Raw genomic sequence first — 26,512 nt, forward strand, 5'->3', positions numbered from 1 at the left:
TTGCATTATGCGGGCCTCTCACTGTTGTGGCCTCCCCCATTGTGGAGCATAGGCTCCGGATGTGCGGGCTCAGCGGCCATGGCTCACGGGCCCAGCCGCTCCACGGCATGTGTGATCTTCCTGGACCGGGACACAAACCCGTGTCCCCTGTATCGGCAGACGGACTCTCAATCACTGCGCCACCAGGGAAGCCCCCATTTAATTATATTTTTATCTTAAAAAATAAAAAGATTGTACAAAAGCAAAATAATGCATATTTCTGCAGAGTTGGAATGGATCTACACTTATGATTCTATGTTTACTAACTTATTTACATTAAACATGTAACCTTGTATAAAAGATTAATAATATATCAAAATTTTACTTTGATAAAATTGTCTACAAATAGATGTAATTCATTATGAAAATAGGTGAAGTGAAAAATATAAGTTTAAGAGTTTATTGCCATTTATTTTCTGTAGAACATATTTAACTATATAAATAATAAATTTCCATTGAATACTAGTTGTAGAATAGTTTATAAAGTCTTTTCATGTCAATTTAATCATATAAATGTGTGAAGCGTAACATATATGATAATTGTGGTAACATTTCAGGCCACTCAAGACCTGAGATTGTGAGTAGGGATTAGCTACCCTGGAAATTATATACAGAGGATTTTGTCTCCATATTAATTAACATAATAAAGTATTGAACATAAGCCTTATTTGAATAAAAATAGTAATAATGAAAATTCTCTTTTAGTAGATCAAGTGTATATGCATATTGATTAAATTTATACTACATATGAAGCAATGTGTTTCTTCAGATCATTATCAATACCAATATGAATTTTAAGTTATTCAATAAAAATAAATATTAGATTTTTAATAAATATATTATAGAATAAATCAGAACTCCAAAATGTATCCAATTCATCTGAATCCACTAAACCCATTGCATACAGAAGCAATTGATTGTTTAGAAATGTATATTTTTGTGTTTCAATTGGCTTTCATTTAATCATATCATTAAGGAGTTCTTATTGCACTCCTTTTCATTATAAATCATGGAACAAAATTCTAATAATTATCCATTTATTCTATTTGACATACAAGGTTCTCAGATTTTATAATTTTCTATAGCTCTCCTAGAAGTCTTGGGAAGAAGGCCATAGCTCAAGCTGGTACACAAAATTTGAATTTTTGTGTCTGCAAGAGTAGATGAAAACAGAAAGAAACAGAGAAAATAATAGTTCCTATTCATACTTACATCAGAAAAGTTTTATTTATTAAATCTGATTTTGTATTAGCTAACATACATTATATATGTATATTCACTTATTTCCTTAGTAACACAAATTATATTTAATGAGATTAAACCCTCCTTCTCTCCATCTCTCTTCTTTCTTTTTCCTTCCTGTGTTCCTTCCTTCCTTCCTTCTTTCATTCCTTCCCTCCTTTTCCCCTTCCTAATTTCCTCCCTTCTTTCCTGTAAGAAGACTTAACATGAGATCTATGCTCCTAATTTTTAAGTACATAGTGAAGCCTTATTAACCAGAGGCTATAATATTATACAGCAGATCTCTGGAAATTATTTGCTGTAGACTGAACGTTTGTATCCACCCAAAATTCATAAATTGAAGTCTTAATCCCCTCCATGTGATGATATTCAGAGATAGGGCTTTTTGCAGCTAATTAGGTCATGAGGGTGAAGCCGTCATGTACAGGATAAGTGCCCTTACCATAACAGAAGTGAGAGAGATTATCTCTCTCCACCATGTGAGGACATAGCAAAAAGGCAGCGTTCTGCAAGCCAGGATGAGACCTCTCATCAGACACTGATCAGCCAACACCATGATCTTCGACTTACCAGGCTTCAGAGCTACGAGAAAAAAATTTCTGTTGTTTAAGCCCCTTAGTCTATAGTATTTTGTTACAGCAGCCAGAGCCGACCAAGACGCTATTCTTCTTTTATAACTGAAACTTTTTACCTATTGAACAGCAAGTCCACGTTTCCCACTCGTCCAGCCCCTGACAATCACCATTCTATTTTGTTTTTTTCGTTCATCTCATCAGGGCTTTATTAAATGTTTATATTTTAGTTGAAATATCTTGCTAATTTTACCTCTATGTAGTTCATGTTTTTTGTTGCAATCATAAATAATATATATTTTTACATTTTTCAATGTTCAATTCTTTTCTACTGAAATATAGAAATATAAGTGATATGAATTATTGACCTTGTATTTTGTAAAATACTAAATTTATTACTTCTGGTAGTGTTTCTGTAGCTTTACTGAATTTTTTAAAATGTAAATAATCCCGCTCTCTGCAAATGAAGGCAGTTTTGTTTCTTTCTTTTCAATGTCTTTCTCTTTTACTTCTTTTTCTTGCTTCATGGTACTGGCTGGGGCATCCAGTACAATGCTGAACAGAACAGACATTCTGGTCATCTTCCCAGTGGTAGGGAAAAGTGATCTGTCACATCTGTGATTAATGATAATTTGTGCTCATATAGGTCTGCTGGCAATGTATGTTCTCCATTTTATTTGTTTGAAAAGTTTTTACTGCTTATATTTTTGAAAGATATTTGTCTGGGTAAAGAGTTAGATGTAGACAGTGGTTTTCTCTGGCATTATAAAAGGATCTCATTGCATTCTCTTTATGCCCACATCATTTCAGATAAGAAGCATGCTTTCATTCTTATATTTATTTCTCTGTACCTAATGCATTTTTCACCTCTGGCTGTTTTAAGATTTTCTTTTTAGTATTGGCTTTCAGTAATTTGATTTTGTATGCTTTGGTGTGGTGTTCTATATGTTTATCTTGGTCTGGGTTTGTTGAGATTCTTGGCTCTCTGAATTTAGACTTTTCATCAAATTTGAAAAATGTTCAGTGATTTTTACTTCACTATTTTGTGTGCCCCCTTCTCTTATATTCAAGTAATGTATATATTTGATTGTTTGATATTGTCCCACTTGTTAAAGTGGGTGTGGTTAAGTTTTCAGCCTTTTTTCCTCTCTTTCTCTTGTGCTTCATTTTATATATTTTATGTTTTCTATAAATATATAATAAAATATATAAAAATTCTACATATTTTATGTTTTCTTCAATAGTTCCTGAAGTGCTCTTAAATTTCAGGTGTACTATTTACTTCCAGAATTTATACTTGGAGCTTTTTTATATCCTTCTTTTCTCTTTTCATTACATTTATGTATTATTTTACATATTGAGTAAATATGTATGAGTATATGTAATATATATATATATATATGTATTCAATAGCTGTTTTAACATACTTATTTGCTTTCTTTACCATTTCTGTTTATGTTTCTATCGACTTTTTTTCTCCTGATTAAATTAAACCTTTAAATGTTTATTTGTAAGCTCTCTTAGAGTAGGTGTAGAACAGCTTTTGCTCTCAAATTAATTAACCACACTTCTTAGGCATGGCTGTTTGGGAATCTCTGATAAATGCTCTATGTATTTAAAAGGGCTCTTTCCTTACTGACTATCTTTTTGTGACCTCTTGGAATTTTTTGACTTGAAGCTCCCTAGTAATTTTTCTTTCACTGGAAGATGTTCTTTCCAGGCCTCACAGTGCATACTCAGATAGGTAGTCAACTAAAAACTCCAAGAGGATTCATTCATATTTCCAGAATTCCTTCCTGGGAATCGCTTCAACCAAGTCACTCTACTCCATAAATTATAGTTCCATTAGCCTTTTCAACTCTGATATCTGTTTCATCAATTCAGTGAAATTGCTGGGCCCTGTTCTGCTGTCTCCCTTCCTGAACTGGAGTCCATCTATTACATGCAGCCACAGGCCTGGGTGATAGTAGGAGTCACCTGATTTGTTCTCTTTCTCTTTCTGCTGCCTTTTTTTCCAGATCAAAAACATGTTTTCTATATTTTTCTACTTGTTTATTTTGTGTGGGTAACATTAGGACAGTGTTACTCTCTCATGCATAAAAGCAGTGCCAGGAAGCAATGTTCCATGACTAGGTTTATGTTTCTTCATGGTCTGAACTTTCTAAGCAAAAATCTCTGACAACAAAGAGATGAGTGAGTAACTTGGAAGTTAGAGATTATGTCCTTCTCTCTAGTGGTTTACAGTTTTATCTCCCCTGGAGCCACAGGTTTACATTCCAAACAGTAATGAATTTAGAGATTTTCACCTCTTATCCACTGAAAGGATTTTTATCTTAGGATGATACGGTCTCTTTCCTCCTGAGGGGAAGAGGGAAGTTGTGCAAGCCTGCCCTAGGTAACCTTTGAGATTCGTGATTACAGAATTTCTCTACCGTGAGGCAAACCCACATTTTGCATGTACCAGTGATATTTGACTCATAGTGTATTCTCCAGGGAGGAAACTGGAGCATGTGGAACTGTCAGTAAGATCTGATGCAAATAAAATATTTAACACGTCAAGAAAATGTCACAATAATGTTTTATTAAATGATGCCCTCGGGCTTCCCTGGTGGCGCAATGGTTGAGAGTCCGCTTGCCGATGCAGGGGACACGGGTTCATGCCCCGGTCCGGGAAGATCCCACATGCCGCAGAGCAGCTGGGTCCGTGAGCCATGGCCACTGAGCCTGCGTGTCCGGAACCTGTGCTCCGCAACAGGAGAGGTCACAACAGTGAGAGGCCCGCGTACAGCAAAAAAAAAAAAAAAAAAAAAAAAAAAAAAAAAAGATGCCTTCATCTTCAAACTATAGTTTTGATAAAGGTAATATAGTTAAGAGAGCATCGTTAAGGAAATACAGTTGGCCATATTTAAAGGAGAAATTGCACGGTTGAAGATCAGATACAATACCTAAGATTGCAGAATATATTTCAAGGTGGTCATTGCTACAATTTAGAATTCATCTATCTTTATGTTATAGCAATTACTAATTTATTTTATTTTTTAATAGATCTTTATTGGAGTATAATTGCTTCTTACTTTAAGAGTCATGTGATTTTTCAAAAACCTTTACAGTCCAATATTAATTATTAAATAAATTCTGTGATCATGGATTATATATGAACAGTACACAGTCATTAGCAAATGAAATAGAATTTTTAAATTTATATTTTTGGATAAACTTTATAATTTCTTGAATTACTATCTCTTTGTGACATATGTGAAAGAATGTTTAATTTTTTTTAAAAAAATGATGCATTATTTTTGAAATAGGCTTTGCTGCCCCAGGAAGGATACTTTCCCCTCTAGCTTTATTCAGGTATAATTGGTATAAAATCAACTGCACATAATTAATTTACACAATTTGGTGATTTTGGAAATATGTATCCACATGTTATCATCACCACAATCTAGGTAATAAACATATTTGTCACCTCCAAAAGTTCCCCTTTGTCCTTTTGTGTTTGTTTTTATTTTCTCCATCCCACTCCCAACAAAGATATTTTGAATATAACAAGTAGCTATGACTTGTACATATAGTAACAATTTAAGAAATATTTCCCAAAGTAAGTGCTCTAGAGGTGACATAGGATCTTAGCATGTCTGTGATTAATGAAATTGCTAAAAGCTGTTTCTTATGAGGTTTTTGTCCAATGTTGATTGTTTTTTAATACAGACTCTCTTGTATGTTTAAGGGCCCTGGTTAATTAGAAGTCTTTTCTTATATAAATGAGAGTTTCATTCTGTAATATTTTAACACTCACAAATATTTTAAAGAAGAATTTATGATATGATATCCCCCAGTAAAAAATGTTTTATGTAAAACCACAAAGAAGTATAAGTATTGTTTAAACCCCGGCTGTTTGGAAGGTAAGATAATTTGTATATTTCTACCTTATTAAGATGTTTACATTCTGGTAGTTAGTTTAAAACTCAAATAATCAATTATGTCCTTGCCAAATAAAAATCACAGCTCCACCCCCTCCTGTATCACTGTCAAATGCTAAATTGTGGAGGGACAAAAAACCTTTAAATATGACCATCCTGCCTCTCACAGAAGTTTTGCATATAGTACATATCAAAATATATATAATTCATTTATTTATTGAATGAGAAAAATCCTAATATTTTCTAAGTATTTAACACTAGAACATGCCACAATTTTTTATTTGTGCTTGAATTATCCACACTGATGTTACTCTGAGATTGGTGCCCTTGTTATGGTGATGAATTACCAGAATGGTCATGGCCAGGCATCCTGATTTCCATGGATAAAACAGTCACAATGTGTCTTCAAGGACATCACTGATTTTCAGGAATGAATGTCACCTGCAGCCTCACCAGTTCTCTTTTCTGAACAACCTAACCTTTTGATATCTAATAGTCTGCTTTCTATCACTGACAGTTTTCTTACAGCCTTCATTCATTTAAAGCTTCCTCAAGCTCTTTAAGAGTCTGTTTTTCAAAGACATCTGATCACCCCCTTTAAGACTTCATTGTTTTTCTGTCACGTCTTGTCTTATTGCTAGAAGTGTTGAGGTTGTCAGTGATTCATAGTCAAATATATAAGGAAACAAGATGAGTATTGTATGGCAAAAGTCATTTGATGATGCTTGTTCTTGTTGTAAAAATTCATTCTATGTTATATCTTACTAAAATCTAAATGAAAAACCTGAGGTATCATATAATTTAACAATGGAGTAAGAATTATATTGATGCTTAAATATTCATTTAACTACCCTTAGTTCATTTTATATGAGTTCACCAAATAAGTAATTTTTTAACAGCCTTGGGCTTTCTATCATAAAGTGGGATTATTTATAATAAAATTCTACTGAAGAACAGATTATTCTATGGCCATAATTTATCTATTTTTCATGACAGCTGTGAAAATTTAAATAAAATAGCTCATTATTTCTCTCTATCTCCCTCTTTCTTTCTCAAAATAACTTCTAATAACTCAGCAGTAGGTCAGGTTGCTCTAGTTGTTCAATCAGCACAGAAACAACCTGATTTACTGTTTCATGAGCCATTTATTTTAGTTCATTCTTTTAAATCCCTCCATACCCCCAAATTTCCAATGCAACATAAAAATGAAAGGAATTGTTTTGACTATTTAGATAAAGATCTTATTATATCTGCTTGCTGTAATTTCCAAGGGTATGATGTAGTAGCCTATATTTTATGACTAATCTTGTTGCTCATAAAATATATGCATACAATATATTTTTCTTGAAACTGATCACAAAATATTAGATAAAATATCTGCTCTAATCAAATATGTATCCCAGGAGAGTAGCAAAAGTAAAAGTGTGTTTACTGCTTTTTTGCAAAAGTTTGAAGAGAAGAATAGCCATCGTAAATGAGGGAAGTGGTGAAAGGTGCCCTGCAGAAATAAAAAAAAAAAAAAAGAACAAATATAGAGTATGAGACATATGCATATGTGGATTAAACATTCCCAGGTTCTTTTCTTTACCACTTTGCAATAGAGACTATTGCAAAGATTTTCAAGGTGGTCCATGCTCCCATATGTTCACAAGAAGTTATTCTAGTTCCATAAAGATATCAGGGTACCTATATAACCCAAATATAAAGATAATTTTATAAGTAGAGGGACAAAGAAGAATCTCATATGTCATTTTACCTTACTGAAAGATTAGAGATACTGATGATCTAAGAATATTTAGAATATTTAGATTTGTCTTGCTACTGTAAAACTCACTCCAGTCTTTTGTTAGAACAGCATGTGCAGAGAATAAGATATATGTGAAGGAAGCATTGATACCATTTAGAAAAATGTTTAATAATATGTTGAGCATATTATCTTATAGCTGGATTTTTTATATATATAGATTTCTGGCACAAAAACATTTCTTGCATACAAAGTTAAATTAAGGCACTTCTACATATTAGGATATAGAAAAGCTTAAGAGATAATTGTTTATTCATAACAAAAGGGAAATAGCAGATAAGTTCCTTTCTAAGAAAGAGGGGACCCAAGGTTGTGCTCAGCTCTAAGATCATGATGAAGGAACAAACTGCCATTAAAGAGAATAAGAAGAAAACAGTTGGATTGTTAATGAATTTTAATCTTTAACTTTGGATTGGTGTGGAAGAGAATACAGTTGTTGTTCCATATCCATGGGTGATTAGTTTCAGAATCCCCTATGGGTATTAGTTTCAGAATCCCCTGTGGGTATCAAAACCTGTGGATGCTCAGGTCCCTTATATAAAATGACATAATATTTGCATGTAACCTATGTATATCCTCCCATATGCTTTAAGTCATCTTACCTATAATATCTAATATAATATAATTGTTATATAAATAGTTGGTGGCATGCAGGTAATTCAAGTTTTGCTTTTTGGAACTTTCTGAAAAAAAATTTTTTGTTGGGGGAAACAGTTTTGGTTTGTGGTTGGTTTTATCCTAGGATGTGGAGCCTGCTGATACAGAGGGCCAACTGTAATTCCAATGTCCCCCAGTCATGGCGCCATTCCTATCCCATGGGACCTTTACTAGGTACATATAAACAGCATATTGAAGGCTCTAGGCAGGTGAAGAAGTTGAGAGAAATTACCTGAGATATAGGTAGCCTTCAGCAATGAAAGGCTGCTGCAGAGAAAAAGAGCTCAGAAATATCACCATTTGGTGCATGTTTTTTTGTTAGTATACTATGATACCCCACTGAAGACTGGGCATAAGGCAGTAGGATAAAGAGATAATTTGGACTTGGGAAAATGGAAGGTGAAGAAGGAAAGAAGAGTGAACACCACAGTGAAAACAAAATCTCATAGGTTTGCTGTAAACCAAACATCTCCTACAGATTAAAAAACTGGTATTTTGATTGTAAAACATACAGACATCGACAAAGTCAATTGGTAAGTTTAGATGCCAAGCCTTACTAAAAATAAAGCCTTAACCTGACTTGAAAATATTTGAAGCCAGTGGTCGATTGACTTCAAATAAAACTGCAGTGTAGTCCAGCTCTAGCTCAAAAATAAACAGCACAGCTTTCTACCCCTGTAGTACATACAGACTGAAAACAGAAGTAACTGTTTAGGCATTTCATAAAAAAGCAGGAAATGTGGGCAAAATTCAAGAGATAAAGCCATTAACAGACACTGACCTACAGTTAAAGATTTCCTCAAGATAATTGTGATAATTCAGACAGTGTAACATAAGTAAAATTAGAGCCCCATAAGGAGTGAAGATAGAGAACATAGCAGAAGGGTTATCTGAGGGAATAATTACTAAAAATTATCAAATTTAGTGAAAGACAATAATACATATCCAAGAAGCTCAGCAAAACACAAAGCTTTGGGTAAATAATAATGATAAACACAAACACCTAGATAAAATAGAATAATAAAAAGTGGAAAAGACTTTGTAATATCCTACTTACTATCCTAACTCAAAGAAGACATAAAAGGAGAAAAAGAGGAAAAAAGAATAGATATAATAAATAGAAAACCAATAAAAAATGGTTGACTTAAATTGTACCATGCCAATAATTATATTAATGTAAAGAAATTAAAATGTTTGCTTAATTTTTAATTAAATATCAATGTTATATGCAAATATACATTGTTTACAAAAACACAATTTAAATAAAGTTTGAGACAGAAAGGGTGAAAATAAAAGTTGAATGAGATAAAAGGAAAACAGCTTAAGAAATGTATATTAATATATTAAAATATTAAGCTGTATTAAGATCAGACAAAGTAAACCTCAAGAGTAGGAGTATTACCAGAGTTATTTTTGTGTGTTTACATTTAATAAAAATAGAAAACTGGATAATCTTCCACTTAAACATAGATGCAAAAGTCTTAAGAAATACTGATAGAACTAAAGGGAGAAATAGATAAATCCAATCATATTTGGATATGTTAACATGAGACTATCAGTAATTGATAGGGCAAGAAGAAATCAGGACAAAATTTAGAGTATCTAAATAACACTACAACTCAGTCTGTCCTAAATGTTTCACATTTACATGGGATATTCACCAATATTGGCAATGTAGTCCATATTATGAGTAATAAAATTGCTCAGTAAATTTCACAGGATTGAAATCGTGTAGTTTGTTCTCCTACTCTAATAGAATTAACATATCAATTACACTAAGTTATCTGAAAATTCTCAATACTTAGAAATTAAGCAACACACTGCTAATACATTTTCATGGAAGTAAAGAAGAAAACTCAAAGAAAATTGGAAAATATTACAATGTAGTTAAAGATAAAAAGACAATATATCAAAATTTAAAGATGCTGCCAAAGCAATGTTTATGTGGATATTTAGAACTTTAAATAACTATAACACAAAAGAAAAATATTTATCAATAATCTTTCACATTAAGAAACTAAAAAAAGTAATCACAGAGTGAAAAGATAGAAAATAGTGAAACTAAAAGTAGAAAATAATAAGAGAAAAAGCAAATAGAAAAAAATTAACAAAAATTAAAAATTATCTCTTTAGAATACAGATATTTAAAAAAAACACAGAAAATTCTAAATACCAATATCAGTATGTGAAAAGGCACAGAAATAATAATAAAATAATATTAAAAGCTAGTTAATGGCAATAATTTTAACATAATAGGATCAAAAAAGCTTTGTAATATCCTACTTAATCTAGCAGAAGAAAAATTAGAAAATTTGAATAGTTCTCTATTACAAAATGAATTTGTAATTCGAAACAACCTTCTTTCAAAGAAATATTCAGGCCCAGCTTGCTTCACTGCTAAATTCTGTCAAACATAATAGGAAGAAATAATAGAATAATACACAATCTCAGGAAACCGATAATGAGGATAATTCCCAACTCATTTTATGAAGCCAGAAAAACTCCAATAGTAAAACCGTATAAAGACATTACCAAACAAACAAAAACTGAACACTACTGTACTTGAACATAAGTGTAAAAATCTTCAAATAAATATTGGGACATTCATTCAAAAATGTATAACAAATTATAATACTTCATGACTAAGTGAAGCTTATTTAAGGAATGCAACCTTGGTTTAAAATTTGAAAATCAAACAATAGTATTCACCACATTAAAAGCACAAATAAGAACACTCATATATTATCTCAATAGAGGCAGAAGATAAAAATAATTAGGTATTCATGATATTTTAAAAGAAGTCTCAGAAAACTAGGAATATAAATCATACTAATAGTTTTCCAGGGCTGCTATAACAAAATTACCACAAACTAAGATACTTAGAACAACAGAAATTTATTGTCTCTCAGTTCTTTTGGCCAGAAATCTGGTATCAAAATATCAACTGAGCTATGTTCCCCCTGAAGGTGCCAGGGGAAGATCTGTTCTAGGTCTCTCATTTAGCTTCTGGTGGTTCTTTGGCTTATGATAGCATAACTCCAGTCTTCATAATGTGTTTTCCCTATCTATCTCCAAATTTCCCTTTTTGTAAAGACATGAGTTATATTGGATTAGGGGTCACCGTATTCCAGTATCACCTCATCTTAACAACTGATTTTATCTTCAATGATCTTATCCCAAGTAAGGTCACATTCTGAGGTACTGGGATTTAGGACTTAAACATATGTAAGCATTAAACCAGAATGTGATGTTCATCCTAGGTAAACTGCTAACAGATTGCAAAGCCAGAGAGAAATCTCACCCTCTTACATAGCCAAGCAGATACAACCTGTCCAGTACATGGTCTCAGTATAATAACTAGTCCTCAAGTAGGAGGACTTGACAGCATGATTAGTCACATGCAGTTTATCCAAAATTCACTAGGTACTTGGATTTTTTTTCTGTGTTAGATTTTATTTATTCAAAGGGAAAAGAATCCTCATGTCTTTATAATATGAAGTAGTTTTGCAAATTGGAGTGAAGTGCCTACCTAAGTTAGACCCTTACCCTCCCACAGAAACTGGGAGATTACTTAAATAAATTACAGAAACAAAAAAATAAAGATGTTAATTCAATATTTTGTGTTTCTAATTTAGTCTGATTTGAAAACATTTCTTGAAAGTTCAAGCATTAACCATTTTTAAAACCTTACACCATTTAAATTACTACACTTTCACATAATTTGAAGAAATTATTCAATTAAGACAGGGTAGAAAGCAGAAGAAAAGTCAGCAAATACGTGTAACAGATTGATTGCCTTAATGGCCACAAACTTACAAAATAGGAAAACAGTAATTGAGAGATTCTTTGTAGCTAAAAATCCTGAATGGAAAAGGGCACCAGAAAAAAAGGTGCCAGGGCACAAATTAATTTCTTGCTGAATTTCTGCTTACTATGTTCTTCTCTTAAACAACAGTTTTACTATATTTTGTTACAGAAGTAAGTGTCTTTTTAATATCTCATGACTTTGGCATACCTCTGCTTATTTCAAAATAAAATCTACCATTTCTTACCCTGGAAAAATAACTTACGCCAGTTACATAGTACTACTGCTAATAATCTCTGATATATAGCTTCCTTATGCCTGAATTTCTACCCTCGTTTTCAAAGCTTCCCTTTAGAATGGTTAGCACCTTTTCTGAACCAAGGAGCCTCTCTTGTGCTTCTTTTCTAATTTATTTCTTTTTTTTCCCCACCCAGTCTCAATCTTCTGCCTGTTATAGTCTTCTATAACTTCTTATTTTCCAGTGTTATGACATTTTTTTCTTGGCTTTACTGGTTTGGATTTACAGTACAATATTGAATAGAAATGGTGATGATGGATATTTTTGCTTTTTTTCCATTCATAAGAACAGGGTGTTTAATATTTCAAATATCAACTATAATATAAATGGCAATTTTATTGGTACTTTTTACCAAAATGATGAAATTCACTTCTGTTATGGATTGAATTATGTCCCCCCAAATACATATGTTATAGTCTTCTGACACATTTTCTTTTTTAAAGCATTTTGAACCATTTGAAATGCACATATAGATATTTCCCAACACATCTCTAGTCTAAACGATCAGCTATCCCCTTTGTATCACTGTCACATTTTCTATTATTACTGGGATTGTCTTACAAATGGCATACAGTGGCGCGACTTACACTGGCATTTTTTCCTTACGACAAAATTCTAATTTGACTCGGTAATTCAGTGGCTTTATCATTCTTCAATCCCCATAGCTGAAAACTTTAAGCACACTTAATTCCATTCCTCCCCATGGCCCTTGGAGCTAATCAATCACCAAATCCTAAATTTCATTAAAAAAATTACTTAGGGCCAGGAGCCAGAGGGGAGCCAGGAGCGGAGCCGCGCGGAGCCGGGGCCCGAGCTGGAGCGCAGCGCGAGCGCCCGCCGAGCCGAGCCGAGCCGCGCCCGCCGCACGCGCGCCAGTCCCCGTCCCCTGCGGCCGCCACCGCCAACGCCGCCGGGACTGGAGCGCTGACACCACTGCATCCGCGGGTTTCCAGGCAGCCCGGATCCGGGCCTTTATTTCTCGCCTGCAGCGCTCAGCACCGCGCCTCGAAAAGCCAAACACCAGAGCACCCTAGAAAGCATAATTAAAAGAATGCTCATGTTTGACCCAGTCCCTGTCAAGCAAGAGGCCATGGATCCTGTCTCGGTGTCATACCCGTCTAATTACATGGAGTCGATGAAGCCCAACAAGTATGGCGTCATCTACTCCACACCGTTATCTGATAAGTTCTTCCAGACCCCAGAAGGCCTGTCGCATGGGATGCAGATGGAGCCGGTGGACCTCACCGTGAACAAGCGGAGCTCGCCGCCCTCTGCCGGGAACTCCCCCTCCTCCCTGAAGTTCCAGTCCTTGCACCGGAGAGCCTCGCCAGGGCTGAGCCTGCCCTCGTCCAGCCCACCGGGGAAGAAGTACTCGCCGCCGCCGCCGCCCGGCGTGCAGCCCTTCAGCGTGCCGCTGTCCATGCCACCTGTGATGGCTGCGGCCCTCTCCCGCCACGGCATCCGGAGCCCCGGCATCCTGCCCGTCATCCAGCCTGTTGTTGTGCAGCCCGTCCCCTTCATGTACACCAGCCACCTCCAGCAGCCGCTCATGGTCTCCCTGTCGGACGAGATGGAAAATTCCAGTAGTAGCATGCAAGTCCCTGTAATTGAATCATATGAGAAGCCTCTATTACAGAAAAAAATTAAAATAGAACCTGGGATCGAACCACAGAGGACAGATTATTATCCTGAAGAAATGTCACCCCCTTTAATGAACTCAGTGTCCCCCCCGCAAGCACTGTTACAAGAGAATCACCCTTCAGTCATCGTGCAGCCCGGGAAGAGACCTTTACCTGTGGAATCTCCAGACACCCAGAGGAAGCGGCGGATACACAGATGTGATTATGATGGATGCAACAAAGTATACACTAAAAGCTCTCACTTGAAAGCACACAGAAGAACACATACAGGAGAAAAACCCTACAAATGTACATGGGAAGGATGCACATGGAAATTCGCTCGGTCTGATGAACTCACGAGACATTTCCGAAAACATACTGGAATCAAACCCTTCCAGTGTCCAGACTGTGACCGCAGCTTCTCCCGCTCCGACCACCTTGCCCTCCATAGGAAACGCCACATGCTCGTTTGAATGCCTCTATCTCCCGCCTCAGCGTGGCTCCCACTCTCCCAGCTCTCTCTCTGTCCTCCCTCCCATTATCTAACTCATCTTTTTACATGTACATTTTAATTTTGATTCAGCTGGTCTGAATCTCTGAATTTATATCATTCAAACTTCCATATGGTCAGTAGTAAATATTCTCTAATCTTCCCTCTCCTTGCCACGGGTCAGACCTAAAGAATGTGAACAATTTTTTTTTTCTTTTTTTTTTTTCCGGGGATGCTAAGCAAACCCTTCTTAGAGATACGTTTAATGTAATGAAAGCAAGGGAACATGTAAACTAACATAACCAATTGTTTCTCCATGTAATCCTCAAAAGAATGTCAAAGTAAATGTATTAGAAATACAGTATCCAGCCTGCTAGTCCTTGCCAGAGGCATCCAGACCTCTGTGCTCTGTGATCGAGTTTGGTGCTCCACAGCAAAAAGAAGGGTGGAACCTTTCACAGATTAGCTAGACATGCAACAGGCTTTCAGACTAGTACAGTCAACTCTTCCATTGTCCTTCACAGATCTGGCTGGTCAATTTGGATTTAGCACTTCATCTAAATGTATGTCCGTTACCCTCCTTTGTGCCTGCAGCTACTAAGGAGGTCTTTGCCACCAGGGAGGTGAGCCAGAGCTGCTGATTTAGGTGGATGATGTCTGTCCATTGAGGGGGTGGATACTGTACTTGCTAGCGTGGAGTCGGAGCAAAGGGGCATGCAGCAGGGGCAGAGCAAGGCGGGCAAAGGAGGAAGCCAGCCGTTCCTGCTCGCCTAGGGCTTTTTGGAGACAATTCATCATTTGGTTCGCTGGGCAGTACATTCCCAGAGCTTCAGTGTCTATGCACATTCAGCTGTGCGGAACCCTACTGCAAAGCCAGATACTGATGGGGTTCTCCATGCACCTGTCTCTGTTTCTACAATGTCCTTAATGTTGATTACCAAGCATTGATAGGGATGCCACAAAACTATTTGCTCAGTAATGGGAAAAAATCTTTTGGATAAGGGTATGAATGGTTTTCTTTAATGGCCTTCTTTTACCCCACCTACTTAACAGCTTTTTTTTGCAAACAGGGAAACGTTGAGTGGTAATTGTATCCCCCTATCAAATTAATCATGGAGGCTTCATATGGAGACTTCCTGTGTGAGCTGTAAGGTGCCAAATTGGCTGTCATCTGTGTACATGACACATACCGTAAATAAGCATCTGCTAACGCTTTACTAGATTCCTTCAGTTTAAGACCTGAGAGACACTATTTGTAAATATAAATAGTTGTGAAGCACACATACCTTTCCTGGGGGACAGATTTCTGAAAAATCTAGAAAACCACAGTTCAGGGATTCATAAATGTAGCTCAAATTCCCAGATGTTTACTGTTGGAGCCGGCACTCTCCTATCACTATCAAGTATCCTGTCAGAAGAACAAACTGAAAATGACTCGTGTTTATGTTGAAGATTAATAGCACCATTATTTAGGGGAAGTTTTGCAAAAGCAGGCTTTTGAGCACCATAGTGTAAATGCCAGCAAAAATAATTTGTGCGTGGAAATGCCATTGGTCCTAAATTTGAAGAAAGTGGGCGACGGTGGTGTAGTGTGGGTGCATTTAAGCAAATGCACCTTCATCCCTCGATAAAGGATGGAGGAGCAGAGAGAAGAATGGAATCCTGAAGATTCATCCCAGCCACAACTCAGGAGCCAACACGACCTTAACTGGGAGGAATACACTGTTCAGTTGTTTTTTTTTTAAGACAGTGCGTGAGTGATTCTGGAGGCCTGCGAATTGTGTGGGGAGCGTACTTCGACGGCGCCGTGTTAATAAAAGTTAGTTGTAGGGACTGCACACCTAAGAGATCCCGCTCGTAAGCCCTCGGATCCAACTGAAAGGAGATGTAGTTGAGAAATGCAAAGTAATTTGTCACGGGGGCACTTGGTTTTCCTTTTTTTTTTTTAAGCACTGCAAAATTTGTTTAGACTATTAAAACATCCTTATGAGGCTTTTTTTTTTTTTTGCAACTATGACATGAATTGAGGGATAAAAAAAGAATGGCTCTTGGAAAAGTAGGTATTGTCTGTATTTGTAGATGCTTAGTCCCATTCATGCCAAAATGTTTATTGCTTGAAATGGTTCTTCCACAACGCACCGAAGAATTAAGTTGGAGTGCAAAGAACATTTTTGTTTTAATGGAGATAACCAGTTTGTGTGTGTTCTAACCCATCTTGAAGGTGGGAAAAGGGGCAAGAAAGGATAGGATTGATCTTGGAATAATTAGCTGAGTCTAAGTCCAGCTGATAGAAAGCTTCGTGGGTTCTCATGAAATTTGATGTGTGCGCTATGGCATATTGACATTTTTTTTTTTCAGAAAAGCAAGCAATACCCTGCGAAGACGTACATTACTCTTCAGCTTGCTTAGATTATACTAACAGTTCACTAACAAAGATACATTTCAACTCAAAGAAAAGCAACCCAGGAAGCCAGTCTCTGTTCCCATGCTGGTCTATATACGTTAGTTACCAATTGGCTCTTAACCAAATTTTCCTTTTTTATATATATTTGTATTTTACTATGATAGTTGAGAAATTTAGTCTCTTAGTAATTTTTAGCTGTTATTGTGGAAGACCTCCAATACAAGATAAGGTACCCTTGAACGTGTGGTTTTAATGATATGCCATGTTACTATCAATGGTGATTTTAATTGCAATATTTTAAATTGATGAGAATGATTTGTAAACATGAAGTTAGTGTTGTGTAAATTCTGTTTATTATAGAATTTCTTTGATTATTATCCAAGTGTCATCTTGGGGGAGAAGTCAGAAAAATTAAATCTGTAACCATCATATTTTAGAGTTCTAAAGTGTGAATCTATATCGCAAATGGGCATTAACATTCTAAATCGCCTGGTTTTGAGAATGTGTTAGCATAGCTATGTTCCACTAAGGAAATGCTAAATATCAGAAGTTTCAAGAGCCTTAGAACAGATTTACAGGGGAACTATATATGAATGTGTATATTTTATTAAACACCCATCTGCACTATCAGTGTTGCACTAATGTGGAATATGAAAAACTATATTGCTGATACTGTATATCTACACATCATTCCTGATTAGATTGTTTTAAAGACAATCTCAAAGGTCTAAGGTTTTAAAATAATTTCATTGGTTTGAAAATATACAGTCATCTTGAAGGAATTGCTGTCATACATGAAGTTGCTCAGAGTGGCCTTTATTCTCTTGTTGGTCAAGGTTAACAAGTTCTAAATGATTGCAAATTCACTTAAATAATACATTTACAAAGCCATTTTACATGAATTAAACGAGGGCTACAACAATATTATGTTTTACAAATACTAGCACTTTTTTTTTTTTTTTTGCTGTTATGTACTTAGTGTTAGAGGGTCAAAATAATCTTTCTGCTTAGCATCTCTTAAACCATACCTGCAAGTATAGCAGGATTATTACATTTACAGTACTTTAATACTTGTATAAACTATGCAGAAATTTTTAATAAAGTGTAATATATTTTATAAGCTAATAAGACTGAATGGGTAAAGGTTTTTAGCATGCATTAGTATACTTGCAAATACTGAAACATTTTGGTAATCTTTCTTACTAAAGATGTGAATGTTTAATGTTCTTTCTCTGTTTCTACTCGGTAGTCCAATGGGAATTCAGTAATGACATTTTGTCATGTCAAACTGTGAACATAAATTTGTACTGTACAGTCCTCATATACTATATACAGTATGCAATATATGTATTATATACTTGTTAATAAAACCATCAGAATATTAAAAAAAAAAAAAAAATTACTTAGTATGTAGTTATTCCCTTGTATTGCATATTGCTATCACCTTACATTAGACCCTTCACATCTCAAAATTGTGTCAGTGTAAAAATTTTATCTCTCAAAGTCTACTTCCCCTTCTCATTTCTACCTGCCAGATTTCTACCATTTCTACCACCAATTACTGCCAATGTCTCCCACCAGATTAGATTTTTTTTTTAAACATTGCTTTCAATGCAATATTGAAAACTCAAAATCCTCTCTAAGAACTAAAGCCTAATCTCGGTAGTCTGACATCTGTGGACTTCTGCAATATGGTTTCCCCCCTTACTTTTCAAAGCTCTCTCTCCTAAATATCCTATGTATAAATATTCATTAATATGTTAAATGCAAAATAAATATTTTGTTTTATAAGGAATACATTTCATTCTCACTGTTTTCAGTAACTCAATATAATTTATATTTTAATATTTCAACATTTAATTTATATTCCATCAGAGAGTGGAAACAATCTGAGTTGGTTTGAGAATCTCCCAAATCTAGCACCTTCCCCAGATTTGGGTTTAATTCTAAGAAGATAATACATTGCCAGTGAAAGATTGCAGGAATGGGGGTGGGTGTAGTGATTCATAGCTGTCAGTACAGAAGTTTCTACATTCTTGCCTGATTCTCAGGTTTTAGCTCATTTTGATTGTTGCTAAAATCACCCTGGTTTCCATGAACATCATCCATTCTGTCTGATTGTCATCCTATGTCCCACATTTTGATGTCACCAAATCATTGATTGAGAGCCATGGTAGGACATGAGGATCTCCGAGCCTGGTTTAAAAGTCCAGTCTGCCTAGGCTCACTGTGCAGTCTTTTCCCACTGCCTTCTTCCTGTACACACTCTAGGATCTACCTCATTTCTCAAGTGCACAAAACTCATTTGGATATTGCTGCTCTCCTGAAGTCAAGGTCAAAACAAAAACATAAATTTCTTCCATTTTAGACTTAATGGTATCTAGAATCTTATGCTTTGCTTTCCTCATTTCCTCCCACCTGAGGACAGAAAATCTTTATTTATTTTTTTCTTAATAGATGAGGGAGAACTTCTAACAATTAAATCCACTGACAACAAGGATTTTGATTGATTTTCTTTATTTACTTGAATACCAACTGTTTTTGGAACACAAAGATGTAGGAAGAGATTTCCTTTTATTTCTGCTTTCCTCTCATGAATCCTCCTTTGTGACGATGAGCACAGAATAGGCTTCTTCCATGAATAGGGAAAGAAGAAGGTCAAAGAAAGTTATGTTTATCTGAGAAAATAGCAAATCATTTAAAATATAGTTCCAACTTATTTTATTTATACTGATTTATTTTACACAGAGTTTTTTTTTTTTTTCCTTGCCATGTCAGGAAACTTTACTGGGCACAGTGACTACTTTGAACCTAACTGATTCCTCACTTGCACTCACGAATATTCTTTTCATTTTTAAAATCACCTTCAAATTTTGTTTTTTCTTAAAGTTTTCTAGAATATTCCAGATAAAAGTGGCCACCTTTTTTCAAGTTTCCTATATCACAAGACAGCTTAAATAATCTCATCTATTTGCTTTTACATCTTTGGCTTTCTAATACTGCTTGTAGATGTGCCTATGTACAACTAACACGACTATATAGCATACATCCTGAACCCATGGGCACCAGAAGACAACAGGATCAACCCACAGATAAAGGCAGATATGAAGCCTGTATTAAAATACATGTCTTCATTGGAGGGCATATGTGTCTCTCCCAGGTATATATATATATATATATATGTATTTCTTAACATCTTTATTGGAGTATAATTGCTTTACAATGCTCTGTTAGTTTCTGCTTTATAACAAACTGAATCAGCTACATGTATACATATATCCCCATATCCCCTCCTTCTTGCGTCTCCCTCCCACCCTCCCTATCCCTCCCCTCTAGGTGGTCACAAATCACCAGCTGATCTCCCTGTGTTATGTGGCTGCTTCCCACTAGCTATCAGTTTTACATTCGGTAGTGTATATATGTCAATGCTACTCTCTCACTTCATCCCAGCTTATTGTCTCCCTCCCCGTGACCTCAAGTCCATTCTCTATGTCTGCATTTTTATTCCTGTCCTGCTCCTAGATTCTTCAAATGAACCATTCTTTTTTTTATTCCATATATATGTGTTAGCATATGGTATTTGTTTTTCTCTTTCTGACTTACTTCACTCTGTGTGACAGCCTCTAGGTCCATCAACCTCACTGCAAATAACTCAATTTCATTTCTTTTTATGGCTAATATTCCATTGTATATATGTGCCACATCTTCTTTATCCATCCATCTGTTGATGGACACTTAGGTTGTTTCCATGTCCTGACTATTGTAAATAGAGCTGCAATGAACATTGTGGTACATGACTCTTTTAGAATTATGGTTTTCTCAGGGTATATGCCCAGTAGTGGGATTGCTGGGTTGTATGGTAGTTCTATTTTTAGTTTTGTTTTTTTAAAAGAAATTATTATTATTATTTTAACATCTTTATTGCTTTACAATGGTGTGTTAGTTTCTGCTTTATAACAAAGTGAATCAGGTATACATATACATATATCCCCATATCTCTTCCCTCTTGCATCTCCCTCCCTCCCACTCTCCGTATCCCACCCCTCTAGGTGGTCACAAAGCACTGAGCTGATCTCCCTGTGCTATGCGGCTGCTTCCCACTAGCTATTGGTTTTACATTTGGTAGTGTATATATATGTCCATGCCACTCTCTCACTTTGTCCCAGCTTACTCTTCCCCCTCTCCATATCCTCAAGTCCATTCTCAAGTAGGTCTGCATCTTTATTCCCATCCTGCCCCAAGTTTCTTCATGAACACTTTTTTTTTGATTCCATATACATATGTTAGCATATGGTATTTGTTTTTCTCTTCCTGACTTACTTCACTCTGTATAACAGACTCTAGGTCCATCCACCTCACTACAAATAACTCAATTTCATTTCTTTTTATGGCTGAGTAATATTCCATTGTATATATGTGCCACATCTTCTTTATCCATTCATCTGTCGATGGACACTTAGGTTGATTCCATATCCTGGCTATTGTAAATAGAGCTGCAATGAACATCGTGGTACATGATTCTTTTTGAATTATGGTTTTCTTAGGGTATATGCCCAGTAGTGGGATTGATGGGTCGTATGGTAGTTCTGTTTTAGTTTTTTAAGGAACTTCTATACTGTTCTCCATAGTGGCTGTATCAATTTACATTCCCACCAACAGTGCAATGTGGTTCCCTTTTCTCCTTACCCTCTCAGCATTTATTGTTTGTAGATTTTTTGATGATGGCCATTCTGACCCGTGTGAGGTGATATCTCATTCTAGTTTTGATTTACATTTCTCTAATGACTAGTGATGTTAAGAATCCTTTCATGTGTTTGTTGGCAATCTGTATATCTTCTTTGGAGAAATGTCTATTTAGGTCTTCTGCCCATTTTTGGATTGTCTCCCAGGTATATTTACATGGACTTTATTTGTAAGTCTTGTTCGTAAAATTCATCAAATCGTGTGGCTGGAAAATTCCCTCCACGGTACTATAGATACATCTACTATTAATATTTTTCTTATTGCCTAATTTTCTGCTACATATTTAAATTGTATCAAGAAAACAATTAAAACAATAAAGGTGGGATTTATTTCTGAGAGGATAAATGGTTATGGATAAGGATTAACTACTACAACAGCTCCAGACTTAATTATTAGAATACAAAATGACTTAAAATTATTGTGATTTTTGTGTTACACTTATTATCAGATTAAAACTGTGTTCCCAAGTAGATGCTTAATTTTTTTCTTTAATGGGTGCAAACTGTGTAGGTTAGCTGGTCAGGTAAAATCTCCATGGCAGGAAATACACATTTAAATCTTTCAAAAGGCATTATTTTTTTATTCCCTGTAATTAGGCAATTAATTCTGCTGGGTTTTATAGACTACATGCAGTGAAGGGAAGAGAAGTAAAGAAAAGTTGTAAAATCAAATATTTCAATTTTATTTTAAAGATCACTGAATCATATGACATACCTCCTAAGAATTTCACTGGGAATTAAGAACTCAGGAAACAAATAAGCTGAGTAACTCAAATTATTAATTTAGATACTTTAATTCATATGTAGAAGGTTTTCTCTTTAAAGGCACACTACTGTGTTTGAATAAATAATTTGGACTATTTTGCAAATACTTTACACCATATCTTATTTATCCTTCACTGTTTTCAGAAAAATGTATGATATACACAGTATTTGAATTCTCTTTAATCTTGCAAAATAAAGAGATAGAATAATTGAAGATTTTTTCTCTCATTTTATGACATTGAAATATGTGGATGAACAAAACATTAAGTTTTAGACAACAGAATCTTGGCTGCAGAACTTGATTTAACTGCTAAAATATTAACCTTACTCATTGGAAATTATAATTATGAATTTTCTTTACAAATTAGTATTTTATAAAGTAAAATATGATTATTACCTAATTTGTTCCTTGTTTATGATGATAGGGATAAGAATTAAGTTTTTATATTAATAGCAAATGATACAATTATTCTTAAAATGTGTATAATTTCAACAAATACAGTATCCAATATGTTCCAAATGTAAATATCCATCTTTGATTTATTCAATCATGTGTATTGAATGTTGTATTTAATAAGTTCAGGTGAATCATATTTTCTATAAAGAGACAATATACCTTCCACAGTACACAGACCTTTCGTATACATTTATTTTTTATTAGGGCATAAATAAATAAAACCTGAGTAAATTTTTATATGCAAAAATTAAACAAACATCATCATCAATAACAACTATTACAGCTCGCATTCTCTGATTATGAATACGTAAAATCAAAATGGTAAGCAAATATACTGTCTTATGTTTAGAATATAATTACAATTAGTTAGAAAATTATTCTTATTAGAAAATCATACTGGTTCTATAGTGTGACAGGAACTGGTAACTATCTCACAGAATATGTTATCCTCATTTTCCATATCTCTGTAAGTTTTCCATGGGCCCCTGGGCACCTACCTAAACCTACTCTTCTCAGCTTTCTCTGCAGGTATTGCCATAGTTGTAGATTCTGACCTCATGTGGATTAGAATAGAAACAATGGGTACAGCCCAAATTATGGCCTAAAATGGACAAAATGTACCATTCATTGAACGTCGCTACAGTGACCTTCAATGGTGAGAGCAAGAACAGCCGTTTGGAACTATCCATAGGGTTGTGTAGAGCAATAGGAGAGAAAAAAATATTGGGTCCATGAGCCTGGGAACTTATTTTTCCATTGTTGGACAAGCTTCCCGGACACATACCTGAGAGAGAAATAAGTTGTTTAAACCATCCTAACTGTTGCATCTTTACTTTTATCCATGCCACACCTGGGTACTATACTTATTTCATATGAATAATAGTAGCTCACAGTACCATTTTTTTCTACCCCTAATGTGGGAGACAGAATAGAGGTCATCTTAACCCCAATGAATCTTCATCCTAAGATTTCCTCTGTCTAAAATTCTCTTGCTCAGATATCTAACTCATTTGGGTACTCACTTGTTTTAAGCTTGTGTTTACATTTTAGTTTTTCTTTTAGCTTTCCCTTAATCACCCTTTACAAAGAGCAAAAATCTCCTTGCTCCCAATGTTTATAGATCTTACCCAGATTTATTTCCCTCATAGAATTTATCAAATTATGACACTTATTAGCATATTTTAAATTATCTGTCTTCCCCACACTCGTGCTGGCAGAAACATTCTACATTTTCATCATTGCTGTATCTTATACACTTAGAATAGGTAGTAAAAATGGTCACTTAATATTTAATGAATAAGTGAAAGGAAGAAATGCAGGAAATAGCTGAGAACAAAATAAAAAGAAGCAAAGATAAAACAAGAAAAAGCAAGAATATTAGGTTTGGGATTCAAGAAGAAATATTTATTTGAGATGACATCTGGGAATTCCCTGGTGGTCCAGTGGTTAGGCTCAACACTTTCACTGTTGAGGGTCTGGGTTCAATCCCTGGTCGGTGAACTAATATCTCACAAGCTGCACAGCATGGCCAAAAAAAGAAAAAAGAAAAAAGAAATGACATCTAAGCATAGAGAAAAAAAGACATTAAAACATGGAATATAAAAAATACCAGTTAAGGGGCTTCCCTGGTGGCGCGGTCGTTGAGAGTCCACCTGCCAATGCAGGGGACATGGGTTCGTGCCCTGGTCTGGGAGGATCCCACATGCCGTGAAGCGGCTAGGCCTGTGAGCCATGACCACTGAGGCTGCGTGTCCGGAGCCTGTGCTCCGCAACGGGAGAGGCCACAGCAGTGAGAGGCCCGCATACTGCAAAAAAAACCCAAAAAAACAAAAACAAACAAAAATAAACAAACAAAAAACAGTTAATTCAGACTGACAGAAACACAAGGTCCAGTAATAGATAATAGTGGTGAGTTGCATTGGGATCATAACTTGGACCAGAATTCATCTTTATTTTCTTCTGGTCATGTTGATGCTGTTTGTTTGTTTGTTGATTAGTTGTTTTTTTGTTGGTGTTGGTGTGGTGGTCAGTACTTTTAAGTATAGAAAGAAATGTCATGATATGTAGATTCTGCAGCACCATACATTCGTGCTTTTGTCAAAGATTGAAGAGTGTAAATATTCACTAAAGGAGAAATACTGGCAGAAAAGTCAAAATAACAAAATAAAATTTGATAAGTAAATACAATTACCATGAGGAACAAAATATATCAGTAAAAAAAGAAAGAAAGACAGTAGAGCAAGAAAAATAAAACAGTGATTATGTACCAGGAAGGAAAATTAGGAACATTGATTGGAGGAAATCTTTGTTAATCTTTCCCACTGGAATTTTTTCAAAACTGAGCAAAGAGCTAGGCAATAAGAAGCTTCAGTTTAAATAAACAAAAAGAGTAAGTAGGTAGGTTAAAACCAATAAAACAAAGTATTATATTTCATGATTCATGATAATTTGAAAGGAAAACAATGTATTAGGTTGGCCAGTGTATTGGGCTGGCCAAAATGTTCGTTCGGGTTTTTCCATAAGATGTTACAGGAAAACCCAAACGAATGTTTTAGGCAACCCAATAAATGAAAGTACAGTGGTAGGTAAACATATACTTTCAAGAAGATAAGAAGCAAGGGGATGGTGGATTGATGTAAATCGTTTGAAGAATGCTTCTGAAGACTGATGAGCAAATCATGCAGTATGTTCAAAGGCCCTAATCTATAATAGTTGACAGACTAGCAGAAGGGACAATATGGAAAATATGAAGCTTTCTATGGCAAATGATCAAAATTATTATCAATTTTTATTCTTATACTGTGAATTCGTGAAAAAGCTCATGAATTATTAGTTCTATAATTGCATAGGAAGAAATGTTACAGTGTTTTAAAGTCAAGCCCTGATGGTTCTTTAGAGACAATTCCTTTTAAATCTTCTGGACAGCAGACAGTGTGTTCAGGGGATGGGTGCTTCTCACAGCTGTGCAGGAATTTCCTAAGACGTACGAAGTGTGCTTCAGATGGGGAATTTACCTATCTCATAGATTTTCAGTTTAACGAGGATGCACTCAACTTTAATAAAATGGTGTTTGAGATTAATAGCAATGTGATAAGACCTTTTTCTATATTTAGGGCTTCCAAGGACTAATTGCTTCTCCCCTGTAGTACAGATACAACCAAAGCCTGCCGGCCTCAGCTGCTTTTTCCTGTTTGGGTTTTAGGAAAAATGGACTTGTGTTATAGTCTTTTGCCATCTAACATGTTCTGATATACTGTATCCATGACATTCTTAGAAATTCTTAGTCTTGTAACTAAAACAATTAAGTTCAATTTAAAAAGTTGTTTCATTTTCTTTAGTCAGTTTTGGCTTTTAAAATTACTACTTTCTTCCAATAACTCAGTTTTAAAAATAATTCTGTCTAGGAACTTCCCTGGCAGTCCAAGGGTTAGGACACTGTGCTCCCACTGCAGGGGGCATGGGTTGTCCGGGAACTAAGAGCCTGCATGCCACATGCAGCCCTGCCAAAAAAAAATTAATTAAAAAATAATTCTGTCTAGAACACTCTTGTCATCTCAAGGTTATTACGTTTATCATCTGGAATGAATATTTTTCCTATTTTTCAATAAACATAAGTGATAGAAAATGTAGAATAGTCAGAGGAGAAATTTGGGGCAGCCAATAAAATAGAGCAATGACCTTGATTTTTTTTCAAT

At 35.2% G+C, this 26,512-nt stretch overlaps 1 protein-coding gene across 1 annotated transcript; it reads left to right on the top strand.

The window, feature by feature from the left end:
• The first annotated feature begins 13,108 nt into the window (after positions 1-13,108).
• LOC309962188 (Krueppel-like factor 3) lies at positions 13,109-18,234 on the top strand. Its single transcript, XM_082839828.1, has one exon. It carries the CDS (start codon positions 13,392-13,394, stop codon positions 14,430-14,432), a length of 1,041 nt encoding a protein of 346 aa, XP_082695954.1. The 5' UTR covers positions 13,109-13,391; the 3' UTR covers positions 14,433-18,234.
• The last annotated feature ends 8,278 nt before the right edge of the window (positions 18,235-26,512 follow it).

The sequence above is a fragment of the Leucopleurus acutus genome (assembly GCF_964270905.1).
Source record: "Leucopleurus acutus genome assembly, chromosome: 5".
In the NCBI taxonomy this organism is placed as follows: Eukaryota; Metazoa; Chordata; class Mammalia; order Artiodactyla; family Delphinidae; genus Leucopleurus; species Leucopleurus acutus.

Excerpts from the sequence above, each read along its gene's own strand:
- LOC309962188 (XM_082839828.1), top strand. The coding sequence starts at position 13,392 with ATGCTCATGTTTGACCCAGTCCCTGTCAAGCAAGAGGCCATGGATCCT.